The following is a 21,527-nucleotide window of genomic DNA, read 5'->3' as shown; positions in this document are numbered from 1 at the left end:
CTCCTAATTTCAATGGCAGCTGAAGCTGTTTGCTGTTGGTTAGGTGTTTTCATATATAGTTGGTGTTTATGTTTCTTTTTGCAAGGCATATTGCTAAAATGCAGGCAATGAAATAAATAAGGCATTGAACATTTGAAGGAACATTGAATATTTGGCTGGTCTGTAAAAGTAAGTGCAATAATGAGGAGTGAATAGAGGGAGAAATTCAAATGTCAATCAAGATCAGAAGGGGAATTAAAGAAAGGAGAAAATAGATTGAGATGACAAGAACAGGAAGGAAAAGTTTAAAAAAAGTGAAAGTACAATTTTACCATTTACACAATATAAAATTACAGCAATTAAACACAAATAAGTGAAACTGCCCACTTTTAATGGTTAATTTTCAATAACAGGATAATTGAGAGGATGCTTAACCAGAAATCGACAAGGATTATCCCTCTGTGCTGAATTTAATACCCTTTTGTTTCAGACATCATAGGTCTGAATGCATTGCGATGATGTAGCAGACGGTGCGATGTTGTTGTAAGTTTTACAAAGCAGTACATCCTGAACTACAGCCTTTGGATGTTTCAGTTTCATAAATAATCTGAGGCTTACTTCAAATTGCTGTACCATCTACCTAAAAATAACAAGTTTTACTTGGCCTATTATTATTTTGGCTACAAAATCTGGGTACGTTATGTATCTCAGAGTTCTTATTTGAACACTACTTGCATCTGGATAGTTTCTCAATGGGATTAACGTCATAATGCTACCTTGTACACTGTCTTAATATATGAAGGTGTGCTTCTGCCATTTCTGAACCTCCACCCTTCATTACATATCTATTGCAGTGTTAATGGATTTGTGAGGTAAAAGTATGAGAGATCCGCTGATTCCTATATTATAAGATAATTTTTGACTCATAGGCACATCACTTATTCTCAAAAATACGTTTGGATTAACATAACTGCTAGGAATAGTTTGACTTTGAAGAAATCATCTCTGGTTGCTGAACCAATTCTTCACTTTGGTTTGAAGAACTTTTTTCAGGTGAATAAACACACCATTTGAAAAAAACATTGGTACGGCATTCATAAGGACTTAATACCAATAAAATCATATCGAATAACTGAGAATTCAATCATAGTTGCAAATGATGTAGGATGGATTTTCTACTAATTTTGACAAGAATTTGTTTCAGTTTGAAGTAGGTTCTTTCATGGGGCTTAAAATGGGCATTTCACTCACAAGAGAATGAAAGAGTAAACCATAGATATTATCAAGACCCGAGGTACAGAAAGACCAAGACAAATATTCTCTAGTAGTAAGTCAGTTTTGCTACTCATGTTAAAAATGAGATATTGCTGTACATACATATTTTGCAATAAAGTCTCTTGTGTCAGAAGTATTCATGTTACTGAATTCCTGTTAAACTTTCTTTTAACATTCTAAGTTGGTCAATCACATAGAATACAAAAAGAAACATGGAAATAGTCAACAGAGTAAGCAGCGTTTGGTGTAGAAATGTTAATTCCATTTTTCTTTTCATAGACACTGCCTGCTTCTCCATACATTTCTGATAGTTTGTGAGTTTACTTAAAATCTGTATCAACTTCTATATTTTGATTTTGGACAGTCATATCAAAACACATACATGAGGAAAATAATGGTTGGAACTTCTTCATCTTAGCCCTGTCACTCAGCAGAAGTTCAGGATTCCTGTATAAGCAGGTGTAAACAAGCCCTTTCTAAACTCCTGCACAGTCGTGCAACTGCTCTCAGTGCTGTTCATGTCAGACTCATTTAAATGGTCCTGTGATGGTGGGCAAACTTCCACATTTTCCTAACCCTGATGATGGAGAAACTACGAGCAGATCTCTGTCAGTGCCTGAGACCTCTGTTATCGTTAAGAACACATTTAGGCAGTAGGACACCAGTAATTCAGGCAACAAACAGATTAAAGGAAATCTTGAGCCAATATACAATAATCTATGCATCATTGTTATTTGAAGCACCAAGTGATCCTCCCCAAATGCTTTCTGAGTGTTTCACACATTAACAGAATTCACTCTTCCCACAAATTGGTGTCAAATGAATTCTTTTAAAAATAATACAAAAATTTGTATTGGATAATGCCAGAAATTACATTTTCTTCCTTAGCTGCCCAGAGACTTTATTATCTTTATTAAAGATTGTACTTCAACATGTTAGCCTGGGCCTAAGGTAGAAATTCTTTTGCCTTCATAAAGGGTCTAGGCTTGAAACGTCAATCGTTTCTTTGTTTCCATAGATGCTGCCTGACCTGCTGAGTTCCTCCAGCATTTTGTGTGTGTTACTCTGATTTTCCAGCATCTGCAAACTCTGTCGTATTTGTTATATAAACCTGAAGGTCAATACTTATCAGCAGCACATTATATCCTTTCAGAGTTCAGAATGTTATTCTCTCGGTTACATACCAATGAAGTGAATTCTGCTGAACGACTTTTATACTTGGCCAAGGAAGAATTTTTCAGTTCATTACTGAAGATCAGATTTTCAATAATCAACGCAAATGTTTGACTTCCTGTAACAGATATGTATTATTAACCATTTTATTATTTCAAATATAAAAGGTGTGCAATATTTTGTGATTACTAGTTTATAATAAATTTTTGTGATTGTACTATTCAGTATTCTACAAGAAAATACAGTTGCTATTTTTCAAAAAGTTCATAGAGTCATAGAGTACAGTACATGAACAAGCCCTTCTGCCCATCTGGTCCATGCCAAACCATTTAATCTGCCAACTCCCATCGACCTGCACATGGACTATAGCCCTCCATATCCCGAAGATCCATTTACCTCCTCAAATTTCTCTTAAACATTAAAATCGAAATCGTATCCACCACTTGCACTGGCAGCTTGCTCCGCACTCTCACTACTCTCTGAGTTAAAGAAGTTTCTTCTCATGTTCCCCTTAAACAATACACCTTTCACCCTTAACCCATGGTCTCTAATTGTACATCCCTCCATTTTGAGGTTGAGCGCTCTGACAAAGACAAAGTTGGATAGATTTTTATAGTAGGGGAATTAAGGGTTATGGGTAAAGGCAGGTAGGTGGAATGAATCCATGGTCAGATCAGCCATGATCTTATTGAATAGCGGAGCAGGCTCGGCAGACCAGATGGCCATCACCTGCTCCTATTTCTTATGTCCTTAAGTACAGAATGTTTCCCATTCTAGTGAAATCTAGGATCAGAGCACACAACCTCAAAAGAAAGGGATGTCCATTTGAAAAGGAAAGCAGGAGGAATTTCTTTAGCCAGAGGGTGGTGTATCAATGTAATTTGTTGCCACTGGTGGCTGTGGAGGCCGGGTTATTAAATATATTTAAGGCAGAGGTTGATAGATTCTTGATAAGTCAGGGCAGGAAAGGTTGTGGAAAAAAGGCAGGAGAATGGTGTCGAGAGAGAAATGGATCAGCCATGATCAAATGGTGGAGCAGACTCGATAGGCCAAAAGGTATAATTCTACTCTTATGTCTTCTGGTCTTATGATACTTTGTCCTAGAAAATATCAGTGAAGAACCTGGTTTTAGCAGACAGATGAAATACACCTGACCCAGAAATGATGCAGACATGCAAGTTATTCCAACACTTGTTAGCTTCCAAAAATACAGCTGAGAGAATACAAGGAAACTGGTGCAGAGAATTTCCATTTGAATCTAAAAGCAAACTATTAATGTGCTTTGTGCCAATCTCATTAGCATGTGTGTGATGTACTCCCGGTGTTCATTGAGAGGACACAGAATGGAATGTGGTTCTCAGTGGTGATCTTCAAAAGTGCTGATATTGTACATGTACACATATTATGAAGCAGGAATTTTAAGCATTTTACAGAAAATGGGAAAATAAACAGAAGCAGGAGAAGGCTACATGGCCCTTCAGAACTGCTCTATCATTTAGCATGAATGTCCATTTCAGCTTCATTTTCCTGTATTGTCCGCATATTCTCCTCGTGCCCAAGAATTGATCAACTTCATAGAGTCACTGAGGTAGGCCATTCAGTACATTATGTCTGTACCATCTACCAGAACAACTCACCAGCTTCACTCCCTGGCCCTTCTTCTGCAGTTTTCCATTTTTTTTCTTAACTATTTATTATTTTATAATGAAGGTTACTAGGGAGCATACCTCTTCTGTGTCCGCAGCCCCTGTATTGTAGATTCCATGTATTGTGCAAAAGAAGTTCTTCCTCATGCCACTCCTAATTTTCTTCCACTTTCTTTACCAATGATCTCTGGTCTTCATGCCTCCACCAGCAGGTAGAGCCTGCCACTTTCCATTCTGTCCAGACCCCTCTTCACTCTATATACTTCTTGCCATCTACCTTTTTACCCATAGAAAGCAGCCTGAGCTGCTCTCCTCTGCTTTGTAAAACGATTTCTTTCTCCCAGGAACAGTGCTCTTAAATCTATTCTGGACTCACTCTTAACATCCTTCCTGTAATGAGATGAGCAGAATTGAATGCAATATCCATTCAAGGGTTGACCTCTACTTTTATAAGGATTCAGTAGGACCTTTCTTCTTTAATTCTGCTTATCAAAGGCCCAAAATTATGTATGGCATATTAACCACTTAATATGGCCAGGAGCAACGGGCTCTGGGACAGCTTCTTCCACAAGGACATCCAACTAATTAATTCACACTGATACAATTGTATTTCTATGCTATATTGACTGCCCTGTTGTCCATTCTACTTATTACAACTACTATAAATTGCACATTTAGATGGAGACGTAATGTAAAGTATTTTACTCCTTATGTATGTGAAGGACGTAAGAAATAGTCAATTCAATTCAATTCAACCTGCTCTTTCACTGATCTGTGCACCCACACACCAGGTCCCTCTGCTCTGCACCCCTTTTGAAACCATTTTGCATCTTTTTAACTTTCCCACCTAAATTCATCATCTCACATTTCTCCACAGTAAATTTCATCTGCTTTTTTCACCAGCGAGGTTTACTGGCAGATCCACTATCATCCCATTGAAAATGGCCTTCCTCTAATAAATCATTTTTTGTTGATTGCACCTTCTCTTTTTCCAAGGCTTATTTAAATTTTATGACATTATGATTTCTATCTTCAATGTGTTCCTTTACTAAAACTTGGAATATCTGACCCACTTCCTTTCTCAGAATGAAACCCAGCCATTCCTCCTTCCTCACTCTCTACATCCACTTTACCTAGGCCTTTGAACATTTGATAGGTTTCAATTAGATTCCCCCTCATTCTTCTAAATTCCAACAAGTACCTCAATAAGTATATTTAAGACAAAGTTGGATAGATTCTTGCATTGTAGGGGAATTTAAAGGTTATGGGAAAAGGTAGGTAGGTGGAGATGAGTCCATGGCCAGATCAGCCATGATCTTTTTGAATGGCCAGACAAGCTTGACGGGCCAGATAGCCTATTCCTGCTCCTATTTCTTATGTTCTTAAGTACAGGTCCAGACCCATCAAACAGTCCTCATATGATAAACCTTACTCTCCCGAAATCATTTTTATGAACTTCCTTTGAACCCTCTCCTAGATAAAGGGCCCAAGATTTTTCACAATATTCCTAGTGAGGCCTCACCAGTGCTTTATATCCTTGATTTTATATTTTTTATTACATTCTCAAAATGAAGGCTAACATCACATTTGCCTTCCTGACCAGTGACTCAAGCTGCAAGTTAATCTTTAGGGAATCCTGCACGAGGTCTCCAAAGTCCCTTTGCTACTTAGATTTTTGAATTTCTGCCTGTTTAGAAAATAGTCTGCGCTTATATTCTTCTAGCAATGTGCATGACCATACATTTCCCAGCACTGTATTCCACCTGCCACTTCTTTTCGTAATCTACTAAATCTGTCTAAATCCTGCAGCCTCCCTGCTTCCTCAACACTACCTGCCCATCCACCTATCTTCGTATCATTCACAAACTTGGCCAAAAAGCCATCAATTCTTTCATCCAAATCATTGACATAGCATAAAAAGAAACTGTCCCAATACCGACCGCTGTGGAACACCACTGGTCACCGGCAGCCAATCAGAAAAGGGTTCCTTGACTCCCACCCTTTGCCTTCTGCCAATCAGCCAATCCTCTATCCATGCTAGAATCTTTCCTATAATACCATGGGATCTTACCTTGCTGAGCTGCCTCATGTGCAGCACTTTGTCAAAAGCCTTCTGAAAATCCAATTACTGAACATTGACCAATTCCCCTTTGTCTATCCTGCTTGTTATTTCCTCAAAGAATTCCAACATATTTGTCAGGCAAGATTTTCCCTTAAGGAAATCTTGCTGACTTTGGCCTCTTTTACTATGTACCTGCAAGTACCCTAAAACCTCATCCTTAACAATTAATTCCAACATCTTCCCAACCACTGAGGTCAGGCTCACCAGCCTATAATCTCCTTTCTTCTGCCTCCCTCCCTTCGTAAAGAGTGAAGTAACATTTGCAGTTCTACAGTCCTCCAGAACCATGACAGAATCTATTGATTCTTGAAAGATTATTACTATTGGATCCACAATCTCTTCAGTTACCTCTTTCAGAAACCTTGGCTGTAGTCCATCGGGTCTAGGTCACTTATCTACAATCAGACCTTTCAGCTTCCCAAGCACCTTCTCTCTAAGTAATAGAAACTGTACTCACTTCTGCACTCCATGACAACCTTGAATTTCCAGCATTCTGCCAGTGTCTTCCAAGTGAAGACTGATCAAAAATTCTTTAGTTCATCCACAATTTTTTTGTGTTCCATTACTACCTCTGCAGTGTCACTTTCAAGTGATCAACTCTTGCCTCTCTTTTACTCCTGATGAAATATTTTGGTAACCTCTTTGATATTATTAGCTAACTTACCTTTACATTTCATCTTTCCCCTCCTTATGGCCTTTTTAGTTTCTTTCTGTTGGTTTTTAAAAGCTTCCCCATCCTCTAAATGGAGTAGGTGTGACCTATACTAAAGGGTCAGGTTGCACTTCAATCCCAGAGGGACCAATATTCTTGCAGGCAGGTATATAAGAGTTGTTGGGAGTGGTTTAAACAAATATGGCAGTAGGATGGCAACCAGGATGATAGAGCTCAGGATCAGACCAGAGGCTTTATAAGTAGGTAATGGATTTAACATGAATATAAGGAAGGACAAAAAACATAGAAAACCTACAGCTCAATACAGGCCCTTTGGCCCACAAACTTGTGCCGAACATGTCCCTACCTTAGAAATTACCAGGCTTACCTATAGCCCTCTATTTTTCTAAGCTCCATGTACCTATCCAAAAGTCTCTTAAAACACCCTATCGTATCCACCTCCACCAACGTTGCCGGCAGCTCATTCCACACACTCACCACTCTCTGAGTACAAAACTTACCCCTGACATCTCCTCTGTACCTACTCCCCAGTACCTTAAACTGGAGTCCTCTTCTGGCAACCATTTCAGCCCTGGGAATAAGCCTCTAACCATCCACAGGATCCATGCCTCTGACCATCTTATACAACTCTATCAGGTCACCTGGCATCCTCCATCTCTGCAAGAAGAAAAGGCCGAGTTCGCTCAACCTATTCTCATAAGGCATGCTCCCCAATCCAGGCAACATCCTTGTAAATCTCCTCTGCACCCTTTCTATAATTTCCACATCCTTCCTATAGTGAGGCGACCAGAACTGAGCACAGTACTCCAAGTGGGGTCTGACCAGGGTCCTATATAGCTGCAACATTACCTCTCGGCTCCTAAATTCAATTTCACCATTGATGAAGGCCAATACACTGCATGCCTTCTTAACCACAGAGGCAACCTGCTCAGCTGCTTTGAGCGTCCTATGGACTCGGATCCCAAGATCCCTCTGATCCTCCACACTGCCAAGAGTCTTACCATTAATACTATATTCTGCCATCATACTTGACCTACCAAAATGAACCACCTCACAGTTATCTGGGTTGAACTCCATCTGCTACTTCTCAGCCCAGTTTTGTATCCTATCAATGTCCCGCTGTAACCTCTGACAGCCCTCCACACTATCCACAAAACCTCCAACCTTTATTGCATGAGCAAACTTACTAACCCATCCCTCCACTTCCTCATCCAGGTCATTTATAAAAAGCATGAAGAGTGAGGGTCCCAGAACAGATCCCTGAGGCACTCCACTGGTGACCAACCTCCATGCAGGATATGACTCATCTCCAACCACTCTTTGCCTTCTGTGGGCAAGCCAGTTCCAGATCCACAAAGCAATGTTCCCTTGGATCATTGGCCTCCTTACATTCTCAATAAGTCTTGCATGGGGTACCTTATAAATACCATATATACTACATCTACTACTCTTCCTACATCCTCAAAAAATTCATTCAAGCTAATGATTGGGTACAAATGCTGACAAATCAAAGAGTTCAAATGTACCACAAGGCAACATTCAAAAGGGTGTCAAATGCAGGACTGAAGGTTGTGTATTTAAATGCACGTAGTATTCAGAATAAGGTGGACAAACTTGTGCCGCAGTTAGAGATTGGTTAGTATGACATTGTGGGCATCACTGAGTTGTGGCTGAAAGCAGGCCATAGTTGGGAGCTAATGCCTCCAAATGATATACTTTCTTTTTAAAGGACAGGCAGGAGGGCATATTCAGTGGTCTGGCTCTGTTGTTAAGAGATGGAATTACATTTTTAGTAGGAGGTGATATAGGGTCAGAGAAAGTTGGATCTTTATGAGTATGGTTAAGAGTACATGGGCAAGAGTAAAAAAAATAATATGGGGATCATTTATAGGCCTCCAAGTAATAGCCAAAATGTGGGACAAGGATTGCCAAGGGAGCTGGAAAAGGCATGTAATTAGGGTAATGACACAATTGTAATGGGGTACTTCAATATCCATGGGGATTGGGAAAATCAGATTTGTAACAGATCGCAAGAGAGGGAATTTGTTGAATGACTGCAAGATGTCTTTTTAGAGCAGCTTGTGCTTGAGCCTACTAGTGGAAAGGCTATCTTAGATTGGGTGTTGTGTAATAACCCAGTTCTTATTCGGGAGATTCATGTAAAGGAATCCTTAGGAGGCAGTGATCATAATATAATTTAATTTATACTGCAATTTGAGAAGTAAGAAGAAAATATATGGACACTGTGAAAGAACTAACAGATCTAAGTGTGTGAGATATCATTGACGCTGCGAGGGATCGTTCGATATGGAGAGCCATGATTGCCCAAGTGTGTAACGTGCAAGGCACATGAAGAGGAAGAAGAATTTGAGAGGTAGTATAACTCACATGTATCAGTATTGCAATGAAATAAAGGGAATTACAGAGGCATGAAAGAGGAATTTGCCTAGGTGGATTGGAGGAGAATGACAGGAGAGCAGAGCTGACTGAAGTTTGTGGGAATAATTCACAACGTGCAGGATAGAGATGTCCCACAGAAGAAAATGTTCTCAAATGGCAGGGCTAAGCCACCGTGGCTGGCAAAGGAAGTTAAGGTTGCATAAAAGCCAAGGAAAGAGCATATAATGTAGCAAAAGTAAGTGGGAAGTTGGATGATTGGGAAGCTTTTAAAATCTACCAAAAGGCAACTAAAAAAGCTATAAGGGAAAAGATGAAAAATGAGGGCTAACTAGACAATAATATAAAGCAGGATACTGCAAGTTTTGTCAGTTATATAAAGAGTAAAAGGGAGGTGAGAGTTGATATTGGACCACTGAAAAATGATGCTGGAGAGGTACTAATGGGGGACAAATAAATTGCAGATGAATTTAATGGGTACTTTGCATCTGTCTTCACTGTGAAAGACTAGCAGTGTGGCAGAGGTCTGTGAGTGTTGGAGGACTGGAAGATTGCAGAACCTAAATGGACGTTGAACCCTTGGACACTGCCTCACTTTTTTTTAATATATAGTATTTCTGTTTTTTGCATGATTTTAATCTATTCAATATATGTATACTACATAAAGTATACTAAGTAAGATTTCCTTATATATTTATTATTATTTTGTCTCTCTCTCTCTGCTGGATTATGTATTACATTGAACTGCTGTTGCTAAGTTAACAAACTTCACGTCACAAGCCGGTGATAATAAACCTGATTCTGATTCTCACAGGGTGATGCGAGTCCTGAGACTCTTGTACTTCTACCTGATGCAGCAGCAAGAAAAGAGCATGGCCTGGTGGTGAGGATCTTTGATGATGGCTGCTGCTTTCCAACAAGTTTTATTAGCATATACTCAGTGGTTGGTGGGCTTTACCCATGATGTACTAGACCGAATCCACTACAATTTGTAGGATTTTCCATTCAAAGGCATTGGTGCTCCCATAGCGGCCGAAATGCAACCAGTCAGAACACTTTCCACTACACATGTACAGAAGTTTGTCAAGGTTTTTGATGACATGCCAAATCCCCCAGACTCCTAAGGAAGTAAAGGTGCTGCATGCTTTCTGTAACGCCCTGGGAAAGGTTTCTCTGCTAATGTAATGCTTTTTCTGTAAAAGCACTGCTAATGTAATGCTTTTTCAGTAAAAGCACTGCTAATGTAATGCTTTTTCTGTAAAAGCACTGCTAATGTAATGGTTTTTCTACAGAAAACTGTCAGTCAAAGCTGAGGGGTACATTTCTTTGCAATTACGCGGACCCAATTACAATGGGTCCAGAACAGGTCCTCTGAGATAGTGACTCTCTCCACCTCTGATCCTTCAATGAGTACTGGCTTATGAACCTCCAGTTTCCCTCTTTTAAAGTCTACAATCAGTTCCTTGGTCTTGCCGACATTGACTGAGAGGTTGTCATTATGACACCACTCTGCCAAATTTTCAATCTCCCTTCTGTATGCTGATTCATCACCACCACTGAAATGGCTCACAACAGTGGTGTCAGCAGTGAACTTGAATATGGTGTTGGAGCTGTACTTAGCCACGCAGTCATAGGTATAAAGCGAGTAGAGCAGGGGGCTAAGTACACATCCCTGTGATGCACCTGTACTGATGGAGATTGTAGAGGAGATGCTTTTGCCATTCCGAACTGACTCAAGTGAGGAAATCAAGGATTGCACAAGGGGGTATTAAGGCTCAGAGCTTGGAGTTTACTGATTAGTTTCAAGGAAATTATGGTATTAACTGCTGAACTGTAATTGATAAAGAGCAACTTGATGAATGCATCTTTGCTGTCCAGATGTTCCAGAGCTGTGAGACATCTTCTGTGGACCTATTGTTTCAATAGGTAAATTCTAGTGGCTCCAAGTTATCGCTCAGACAGGAGCTGACATGTTTCAGCACCAGCCTCTCAAAACACTTCAGCACTGTGGATATAATTGCCACTGGGTGATAGTCATTGAGGCAGATTACCACACTTCATGATTGAACCAGGTGGGTACCACACTCTGCCAGGGTGAGAGGATGAAGGTATCTGTGAACACACCAGCTAGTTGGTCAGCACAGATCTTCAGTGCTCAGCCAGGTACTCCGTATGGACCGAATGCTTTTCTTGGATTCACTCTTCAAGGCAGCCCACACGTCACCTTCAGATACTGAGAACAAAGGACCATAACGAGATATGGAGGTGTGCCATGGTTCCTACTTGTTCTGGTGGTCAAAACAAGCCTGAAGGCATTGAGTTAACCTGGAAGTGAAGCTCTGCTGTCCCCCATGTTGCTTGATTTAACTTTGTAGGAGTTCATGGCATTCAAACCCTGCCATATCTGTTGAGCATCCCTCATTGATTCCACTCTAGTCTGGAATCTCCAATTTGCCAGTGAAATTGCTTTCTGGAGATCATTCCTGCAACTTTTGTAGCATTCTTGATCTCCAGACTCAAATGCTTCTGATCTGTACATCAATACTTCCTGAAAATTCATCTTAAGAGGATAAAGTGGTAAAGAAAGTGTACAACATGCTTGCCTTTATCAAACAGTGTAATGGGTATAAAAGCTGATAAATCATGTTACAGCTGTATAAAGCTTTGGTCAGGACATATCTGGAATATTGTGTGCAGTTCTCTTCATCGCATTACAGGAAAGATGTGGAGTCTTTGGCGAGGATGCAGAAGATGTTCTCCAGGGTGACATCTGGATTAGAGAATATTAACTAGGCGAGGTTGGCCAAATTTGGATTGTTTTCTCTGGAGTGTCAGAGACTGAGGGTGACCTGACAGAAATATATAAACCTATGAGAGGCATACATAAGGTAGATAGAGTCCTTTTTCCAGGGTGGAAATGGCAGATATATACTGAGGTCATAGTCTTAAGGTGAGAGGAGAAACATTTAAAGGAAATTTACAGGATTTTTTTTTTTACACAGAAGATGGCACTGCCAAGTTGGATGACCATAAGATATAGGAGCAGAATTAGACTATTTGGCCCATTGAGTCTGCTCTGTCATTTCATCATGGTTGATCCATTTCTCCTCTCAGTCCCAATCTTCTGTCTTCCCACCCCCCCACCCCATCATCCCCTGACTAATCAAGAATCTATTAATCTGCCTTAAATATGCCCAATGATTTGACCTCCACAGCTGCCTGTGGCAACGAATGCCACAGATTCAGTCTCCCTGTATAAAAAAATTCCTCCTCATCTCCATTCTAAAAGGATACCTTTCTCTTCTGAGTCTGTGTCCTCTGGTCTTAGACTGCTCCACCATGCTACAGCTGTATGGAAGCAGGTGGAAGTAGATATCATGGCAACACTTACGAGGCACTTAGACATACAAATGAATATATAGGGAATGGAAGGATATAGACCAGAATTTAATTTGGCATCATGATCAGCACAAATGCTATGGGCTAAAGAACCTGTTCCTGTGTGGTACTCTTCCATGTTGGGATGTGAATGAGTGCAGACTAACCTCGGTTGTCTTTATAAGATGGTGTTTCAAATAGCTTGAGACAGTTTTAAGTATTTTGTTTCTTAAGGTAAAAGCATAACTGAGATTAAGTATAATTCTACTTTTCTTCGAATAGCAAAGTATCTACCCCACGCCTTACTGGTCTGAACATCAAGTTTCTGAAGATTTTTAGTAAAGGCACATAGCCTAATCCCAAAGCCAAGCATTCAGTGTGAAGGATTTTGATCACAGGGATATTAGTGTCATCAAGTTATGTTACCAATATTGAAGTGAACTGTAACACTGTACTAATTCAGTAATATTATCATTATAGTCTTCCATTGTTACACAGTGCAGCATTATTTCTGCTAGTTCATTGGAATAACATTACCTTTCTCACAAAGAGTTCAGACTTCTCTGATTAACAAGGGATAAACAAGTTCAATGTACCTCTTTGAACTGGTGGTGATGTAGTTGTTTTCGATGTACTTGTTGATGTACTTTGTGTGGGTGTCAGATCACAGAATTGCCTTTCTACTGGGTAGGCTCTGATGCATGTACAGGTCTGGTCTGCTGTAGTATTTGCACTGCAAGAACGGTACGTTCTACAAAATGTTGAGTTCCAAGTAAGTTCACTGATGCATGTACATTGAGTTTCATTGTTGACCAACTGGCAGACTAGAGAAACAAAAAGCAAAAGTTAAAATTTAAAACCATAAATTACTGACAATGGGCACAGTGGTGTATTCCTCTAAAATTAGGAATGAAGTCACAACATGGAAAGTATACCTCATAGGGTATATCGATGCCTAATAGCAACTTGTTAGATGCCTTGACTTACAAATTCAGGAATTCCACCTTACTAAGAAAAAACTTTGAAAATCTAACAAAAGATTATTGCCCAGAAATTAATCTCTGGTATATTTTTTTTAGCATTGTATTGTAGAAACAAAAGTCGTCAGCTCCCCTTGCACCACTGAGCATTAAGGAACTTCGAGCGTGCCTATCATTGTTAACATCTCATCAGCATAAGTGCCAATTTAATGTAAATTCATTCCAAATGAGTGTTCCTTAATTTCCTGTCAAGTTGGGTTGAGGAAGACTGTAGCAATTTTTAAATTATTGTTGAGTTTTGCATTGGACGATCAAGCGAATGCCCATTGGCAAAAGATAATGTTTAGGTTCATCAGCACATTCTCAAATTTAAATAATAGGCTGATATTAGACATAGCCTGGTTTAACAGATACTTGTCAAAGGGATTATTATGGTATCCTCATCCAAACTGATTGGCTACACACTGGTCAGTGTATGTCTTGGCATAATCCAGAAGCTCCTATGTACTGCCTGACAGATTAATGATTATAATTATTGATTTCTTACATAAATATTGACAATTTATGAACAGAGTTTTTCATTTTATCATTCTAGCTGAACACAAGCATGCACTAGAGCAGTTGTTAACTCAAGTTTTAACCAACTTCAATTCTGTCCATCCTCTCCCACTTCTTCATATTGTAGACATTCAGTGCATATATTCATTTACCCCACAGTGTTCATCTGAGATGGAATATGGAACTGAATGTCAGACATTTAGCCAGAAAGAATGCAGAGCTAAGTGTGGCATTTAATTTGCTGGAAATAATGAAGTAAATGAGAAAATTATTAAAAGAAAATTAACCCAAAATCAAACCTAAGTTATTCAATTACTATCTAGAGATCAGAGACATGGGTTCATCTGCTATCATGGCACTTAAATTCAATGTTTTAAAAGCTATGGAATATGAAGTAGTGTCACCGATGATAAATAAAATACTTCTGGAGATGACTGAGTGATTAGGATTTTAAAAAAACTTATCTGGTTACTTAAAGCTCTTAGAAACACAGAAAACCTCCAGCACAACACAGGCCCTATGGCCCACAATGCTGTGCCAAACATGTACTAACTTTAGAAATTACCTCGGGTTAAACATAGCCCTCTATTTTTCTAAACTCCATGTACCTATCATCATCTTATACACCTCTCATCTTCTGTCGCTCCAAGGAGAAAAGGCCAAGTTCACTCAACCTATTTTCATAAGGCATGCTCCCCAATCCAGGCAAAATCCTTGTAAATCTCCTCTGCACGCTTTCTATAGTTTCCACATCCTTCCTATAGTAAAGCGACCAGAACTGAGCACAGTACTCCAAGTGGGGCCTGACCAGGGTCCTATATAGCTGTAACATTAACTCTCAGCTCTTGAACTCAATCCTATGGTTGATAAAGGTCAATACATTGTATGCCTTCTTAACCACAGAGTCAAACTGTGCAGCAGCTTTGAGTGTCCAATGGACTCAGACCCTAAAGTTCCTCTGATCCTCCACACTGCCAAGAATCTTATCATTAGTACTGTATTCTGCCATCATATTTGACCTACCAAAATTAGCTATGTTGCACTTATCTGGGTTGAACTCCATCTGCCACTTCTCAGTCCAGTTTTGCATCCTATCAATGTCCCACTGTAACCTCTGACAGCCCTCCATGTCATCCCTAACCTTTGTGTCATCAGCAAATTTACCGACCCAACCCTCCACTTTGTCATCCAGGGCTTTAATAAAAATCACAAAGAGAAGGGGTCCCAGAACAGATCTCTGAGGCACACCACTGGTCACCAACCTCCATGCAGAATATGACCTGTCTACAACCACTCCTTGCCTTCTGTGGGCAAGCCAATTCTTGATCCACAAAGCAAGGTCCCTTCGATCCCATGCATCCTTACTTTCTCAATAAGCCTTGCATGGGGTATCTGATCAAATGCCTTGCTGAAATCCATATACACTAGATCTACTGCTCTACCTTCATCAGTGTGATTAGTGACATCCTCAAAAATTTCAAATAGGCTTGTAAGACATGATCTGCCTTTGACAAAGCCATGCTGACTATTCCTAATATTATGCCTCTCCAAATGTTCATAAATCCAGCCTCTCAGGATCATCTCCATCAACTTACCAACCATTGAAGTAAGACTCACTGGTCTGTAATTTCCTGGGCTATCTCTACTCCTTTCTTGAACAAGGGAACAACATCTGCAACCCTCCAATCCTCTGGAACCTTTCCTGTTTCCAATGATGATGCAAAGATCATCACCAGAGGCTTAGCAATCTCCTCCCTTGCTTCCCATAGTAGACTAAGGTATATATCGTCTGGTGACTTATCCAACTTGATGCTTTCCAAAATCTCAAGAACATCCTCTTTCATAATGTCTATATGCTCAAACGTTTCAGTCCGCTGTAAGTCATCCCTACAATCGCCAAGTTCCTTTTCCATAGTGACTACTGAAGCGAAGTATTCAGCAGCCCTCCCTCCTCCAGTTCCATACACACTTTTCCACTGTCACACATGATTGGTCCTAGTCTTTCATGTCTTATTCTCTTGCTCTTCACATTCTTATAGAATGTCTTGGGGTTTTCCTTAATCCTTCTCGCCATGACCTTCTCATGCCCCCTTCTGGCTCTCCTAATTTCATTCTTAAGCTCCTTCCTGCTAGCCTCATAATTTTCTAGATCTCTATCATTACCTAGTTTTTTGAACCTTTTGTTATTATTCTATAGATTTATTGAGGATGCCCACAATAAATAAATCCCAGGATTGTGTATGATGACATATCTGTACTTTAATAATAAATTTACTTTGAAATTTGAAATAAATCCAATTAAAGGTGGATTAATTTAAACTTTTCTTCACTCTCTGCAACACATACTTCATTTGCACGCCATTAGTTAAAGGAAAAGAAATTTTTGAAAAAGCTTGTTTTTTAATTCTTTAAAATAAGCTTCATTGTGCTAAAAAAGGAGATGAATGGAAGTTTGTCTCCCATTGTCCAAGGTCAGTGACAATCAGGTGTTAAGACATATTCATTGCTCAGCAACTTCTGGCCACCAGATGGAGAAATATGCTTGACTTTGAAATCAATGAAAATGGAACTGAAAATGCATATAACTCTTAATTGACCAATTGGTAGCTAAAATTGGTGCAAATGCAGAATGTTTGCACAATGTGCACTCCTCAATATATGCCTATCACTATAATGATTATTTTATGAAATGGTAACTATGGTCATTGTGTTGGTGATTTGAAAACTTAACAACTTTATTGAGTTTTGATTCTTAGTTTCTCTTCTTCCCTGAAGGTCCAGACCTGTAATTAAGACACAAGAAATCTAATATTTTATTGATAAACCTCATCTCCACCGTGAGATCTGATAGTAATTCCTGGCTGGCAATCTGATGTGTGGCACCCTAGCGAGCCTGATTCATTCGTCACAGAATGTCAGTGTCATTTTTCATCAGCTGCACTGGTAAGCAATTGGGAGCTAGTTTCACCCCTCATTTGCCTGTAATATAGCAGTGTTACACTTTCAGTTTCTAACAAACTCTGCACACAGACTGGGGTCAATCAGGCAACCCTCAGAGATTGTCAGATAGGAATGTGCAACTCCAAGTTTGTCACAGGGATCAGTGCTGAGGCTTTAGTTATTCACAACCTAAAATAGTGATTCCTCCAGGAGGAGCACAACATTGCCAGAGGGTTTGGAGATGCAGTGATTCAGAGAGTTATTTTGGCTGGAGTCAGGGCCTTGTGCTTTTGCACTTGGTAGGGTCACCCATCGCAAACAGGTCAAAGGGTAGAGGCTAGGCTAAGAGTGGTCAACTGATCCTCCAAGTCCGAGGGTTCAGCTCAGTGCTAACAACCCTGACTGGTCAAAAAACAGTTGTTACAGAGATAACAATGAACAAATCCTTCTCTGCAGATAGAGATGGTGGACCGTCATTGCTGCCCTAAACGCCACTCACATAACAGGCAGTAAGCAAGTATAATAATGATTAAGATGAAAGAAACAAGTGTATTGAATTAACATTTACTGATGATACATAGAAAGATGGGAAAAGGGGTAATGAGTAGCAAAATGCTCATAAATTGCATTTCACAAATACTTGATACATTATGTAAAGACAGATCATAAAGGATTTTCAAAGTAAAGTTTACCTAAAAAAACTTTTAAGTGGTAAAAAGAATTTAGGTGCAAGCATTCCCCAAATGCAGATGAATATGGGTATTCCAGTATACATATACGGGAAGTTACCTCATCAATCCCACTCTGATTACTGGGAGGCTTGTCAGAGCTCAGATCTAATGTGCATCTTCTTGGCCAACATGGGTGACAGCTGTAAGGTAGGACAATCTCAGAGGGTGGGAGCAGAGAGCTGAAGGAGAAGTCACTAGAGTGATTGGAGGCACTCCTTGTGTTAATCTGACCCAATGGACAGCCTTCAAGTAAATGGTCCTCTGCTAGGCATAGGATAATGACAGGGCAAATGGTCATTGCATCTTACACTGAGAAACATAACATGGAGATACTACAATCTTTAACCTATGTGGAGAAAATCACAATGCAACAAAATGATTGGGAGATTTGAGAGAGGTATACTGAGATTGAGTGAGACTACAATTAGAGGTCATGGGTTAAGGGTGAAAGGTGAAATGTTTAAGGGGAACATGAGGGAAAAGTTCTTCACAACTAATATCTGCCTACGCAAGTGATGGATGTGGGTTTGATTTCAACATTTAAGGGAAATTTGAATAAGTACCTGGATGGGAGAAATATGGAGGACTATGATCCAGGTGCAGTTCAATGGGATTAAGCAGTTTAAATGGGTTGGCATGAACTAGATCAGCTAAAAGACCTACTTCTATGCTGTAGCTTTCTCTGACTCTATTACACCCAAGTATGTAGCAAACCATCTATTCCACAGATGGATCATCTGACTCTGATTCCGATTCTGACTCGCAGGAAGATACTGTCTGGCTACAGGAAGGATTTCTTGTTGAATATGAGTGTAGAGGCAAAGCCATAGGTAGTGACTTTTAAAGGCAATTTCTAAAATAATTGAATAAGTGCAAATGTTATACTCAAATCAACAATGCAGCAAATCATTTTGCAATCAGAAATCGCTACGCTGCTTTCCCAAAGGGCAGGACTTACAAAGTACTGGATACAAGCATACTAAGATATGTGTAGAGGAGATTTTATGCATGATTCCCACATATAAAACACAAGTCTTGGTGCATTCCCATAGCTAAAAAAAAGTTGGGAAAGGCAGATAGACAGGTTAATGTTTGATCACAACTATTAGAAAATCTGCAGATGCTGGAAATCCAAGCAACACGCACAAAATCCTGGAGGAACTCAGCAGGCCAAGCAGCATCTATGAAAACAAATACGCTGAGACGCTTCATCAGGACTGGAAAAAAATTCTCGAACTTCCGGTAATGCCCCCCAACACCTTTCCCCATTCCCATTTCCCTCTCTTACCTTATTTCCTTACCTGCTTATCGCCTCCCTCTGGTGCTCCTCCCTCTTTTTCTCCCATGGGCTCCTGTCCTCTAACAGATTCCCTCTTCTCCAGCCCTGTATCTCTTTCAACATTCAATGCCCAAGCTCTTTAGTTTACCCCTTCCCTTCCCGGTTTCACCTATCAGCTTGTGGTTCTTCATACTCTCCTAGTGTGATTCCTCATTTTTTTTCTCCAATCCTGATGAAGGGCCTCAGCCCCAAAGGTCAACTGTACTGTTTCGCATAGATGCTGTCCGGCCTGCTGAGTTCCTCCAGCATTGTGTGTGGATTTCCAGGCTCATGTTGATTTATTTTATGTGGGGAGGGAGGGATTGAAGAACATAAGAAATAGGAGCAGGAGTAGGCCATTTGGCTCATCGAGCTGGCCTGCTCTGACATTCAATAAGATCATGGCTGATCTGGCCATGGACTAACGGCCACCTACCTGCCTTTACCCCACAAAACCTCAATTCCCCTACTATGCAAAAATCTGTCCATCCTTATCTTAAATATATTTATTGAGGTAGCCTCCACTGCTTCATTTGGCAGAGAATTGCACAGATTCACCACTCTCTGGGAAATGCATTTCCTCCTCATCTCCATCCTAAATCTAATTCCCTGAATCTTGAGGCTATGTCCTCTAGTTCTAGTCTCACCTACCGACGGAAACAACTTTCCTGCCACCAGGATCTATTCCTTTCATAATTTTAAATGGTCGATAAGATTCTATAAGACAGATAAATGGGTAACAGTCAGGAGAGGGAAGGGCAGGAGTCAGAGACTAGAGAGCACCCCTGTGGTTGTACCCCTTAACAATAAGTACTCCTACTGTTGGGGGGAACCTGGGGGAAGCAATAGTGGCCGTGCCTCTGGCACAGAGTCTTGCCTCGTGGCTCAAAAGGGTAGGGAAAGGAAGAGGATGGCAGCAGTGATAGGGGACTCTATAGTTAGGGGGTCAGACAGGCGATTCTGTGGATGCAGGAAAGAAGCACAAATGGTAGTTTGCTTCCCAGGTGCCAGGGTCCAGGATGTTTCTAATCGCGTCCAAAATATCCTGAAGTGGGAAGGAGAACAGCCAGAGGTCGTGGTACATATTGGTACCAACGACATAGGTAGAAAAGGGGAGAAGGTCCTGAAAGCAGACTACAGGGAGTGAGGAAGGAAGTTGAGAAGCAGGACCACAAAGGTAGTAATCTCGGGATTACTGCCTGTGGGACGCGACAGTGAGTACAGGAATAAAGTGAGGTGGAGGATAAATGCGTGGCTGAGGGATTGGAGCAGGAGGCAGGAATTCAGATTTCTAGATCATTGAGACCTCTTTTGGGGCAGAAGTGACCTGTTGCACTTGAATCCCAGCGGGACCAATATCCTGGTGGGGAGGTTTGCTAAGGCTATTGGGGAGAGTTTAAACTACAGACGTTTGTAGGATTGCTAGGGGGTGGGAACCAAACTGAAGAGACAGAGGAAGAGGCAGCTGGCTCACAAATAGAGAAAGCTTTGAGACAGTGCAAGAGGGAGGATAGGCAAGTGATTGAGAAGGGACGCGCTCAAACCAATGGTTTGACTTGTGTCCATTTTAATGCAAGGAGTATTATGAACAAAGCAGATAAGCTTAGAGCATGGATCAGTGCTTGGAGCTCTGATGTTGTGGCCATTACAGAGACTCGGATGGCTCAGGGGCAGGAATTGTTATTTCGAGTGCCAGGCTTCAGATGTTTCAGAAAGGACAGGGAGGGAGGCAAAAGAGGTGGTGGCATGGAACTGTTGATCAGAGATAGTGTCACGGCTGCAGTAAAGGAGGAAGACATGGACGGATTGTCTACAGAGTCTCTGTGGGTGGAAGTTAGGAACAGGAAGGGGTCAATAACTCCACTGGGTGTTTTTTTTTTAATCAGCCACCCAATAATAACAGGAAAATCAAAGAGCAGATAGGGAGAGAGATTCTGGAAAGATGTAATAATAACAGGGCTGTTGTGGTAGAAGGTATTAATTTCTCAGATATTGATTGGCATATCCCGAGAGCAAGGGGTTTGAATAGAGTGGAGTTTGTTAGCTGTGTTCAAGGTGGTTTCTTATGTAGATAGGCCTACAAGAGGAGAGGCTGTATTTGATCTGGTATTGAGAAATGAACCCGGTCAGGTGTCAGATCTTACAGTGGGAGAGCATTTTGGAGATAGTAATCGCAATTCTATCTCCTTTACCATAGCATTGGAGAGGGATAGGAACAGACAAGTTAAGATAGTGTTTAATTGGAGTAAGGGGAAATATGAGGCTATCAGGCAGGAAATTTGAAGTATAAATTGGAAACAGATGTTCTCAGGGAAATTTATGGAAGAAATGTGGCAAATGTTGGGCAGATATATGCA

At 40.5% G+C, this 21,527-nt stretch overlaps 1 protein-coding gene across 1 annotated transcript in view; it reads right to left on the bottom strand.

Annotated features, from left to right (window-relative positions):
* Window positions 1-6,872, bottom strand: part of LOC140733772 (adhesion G-protein coupled receptor F1-like) — a 37,082-nt gene extending 30,210 nt beyond the window's left edge. The window contains exons 1-2 of the mRNA XM_073057525.1: window positions 6,860-6,872; window positions 2,439-2,545 (exon numbers count right to left, since the gene is read on the bottom strand). Coding sequence (XP_072913626.1) covers window positions 2,439-2,545; window positions 6,860-6,872 — 120 coding nt within the window. The remainder of the gene's footprint in view (window positions 1-2,438; window positions 2,546-6,859) is intronic.
* Window positions 6,873-21,527: the final 14,655 nt, after the last annotated feature.

This window comes from Hemitrygon akajei, chromosome 9 (assembly GCF_048418815.1).
Source record: "Hemitrygon akajei chromosome 9, sHemAka1.3, whole genome shotgun sequence".
NCBI lineage: Eukaryota > Metazoa > Chordata > Chondrichthyes > Myliobatiformes > Dasyatidae > Hemitrygon > Hemitrygon akajei.
This window is presented reverse-complemented; position numbering and strand designations above follow the sequence as displayed.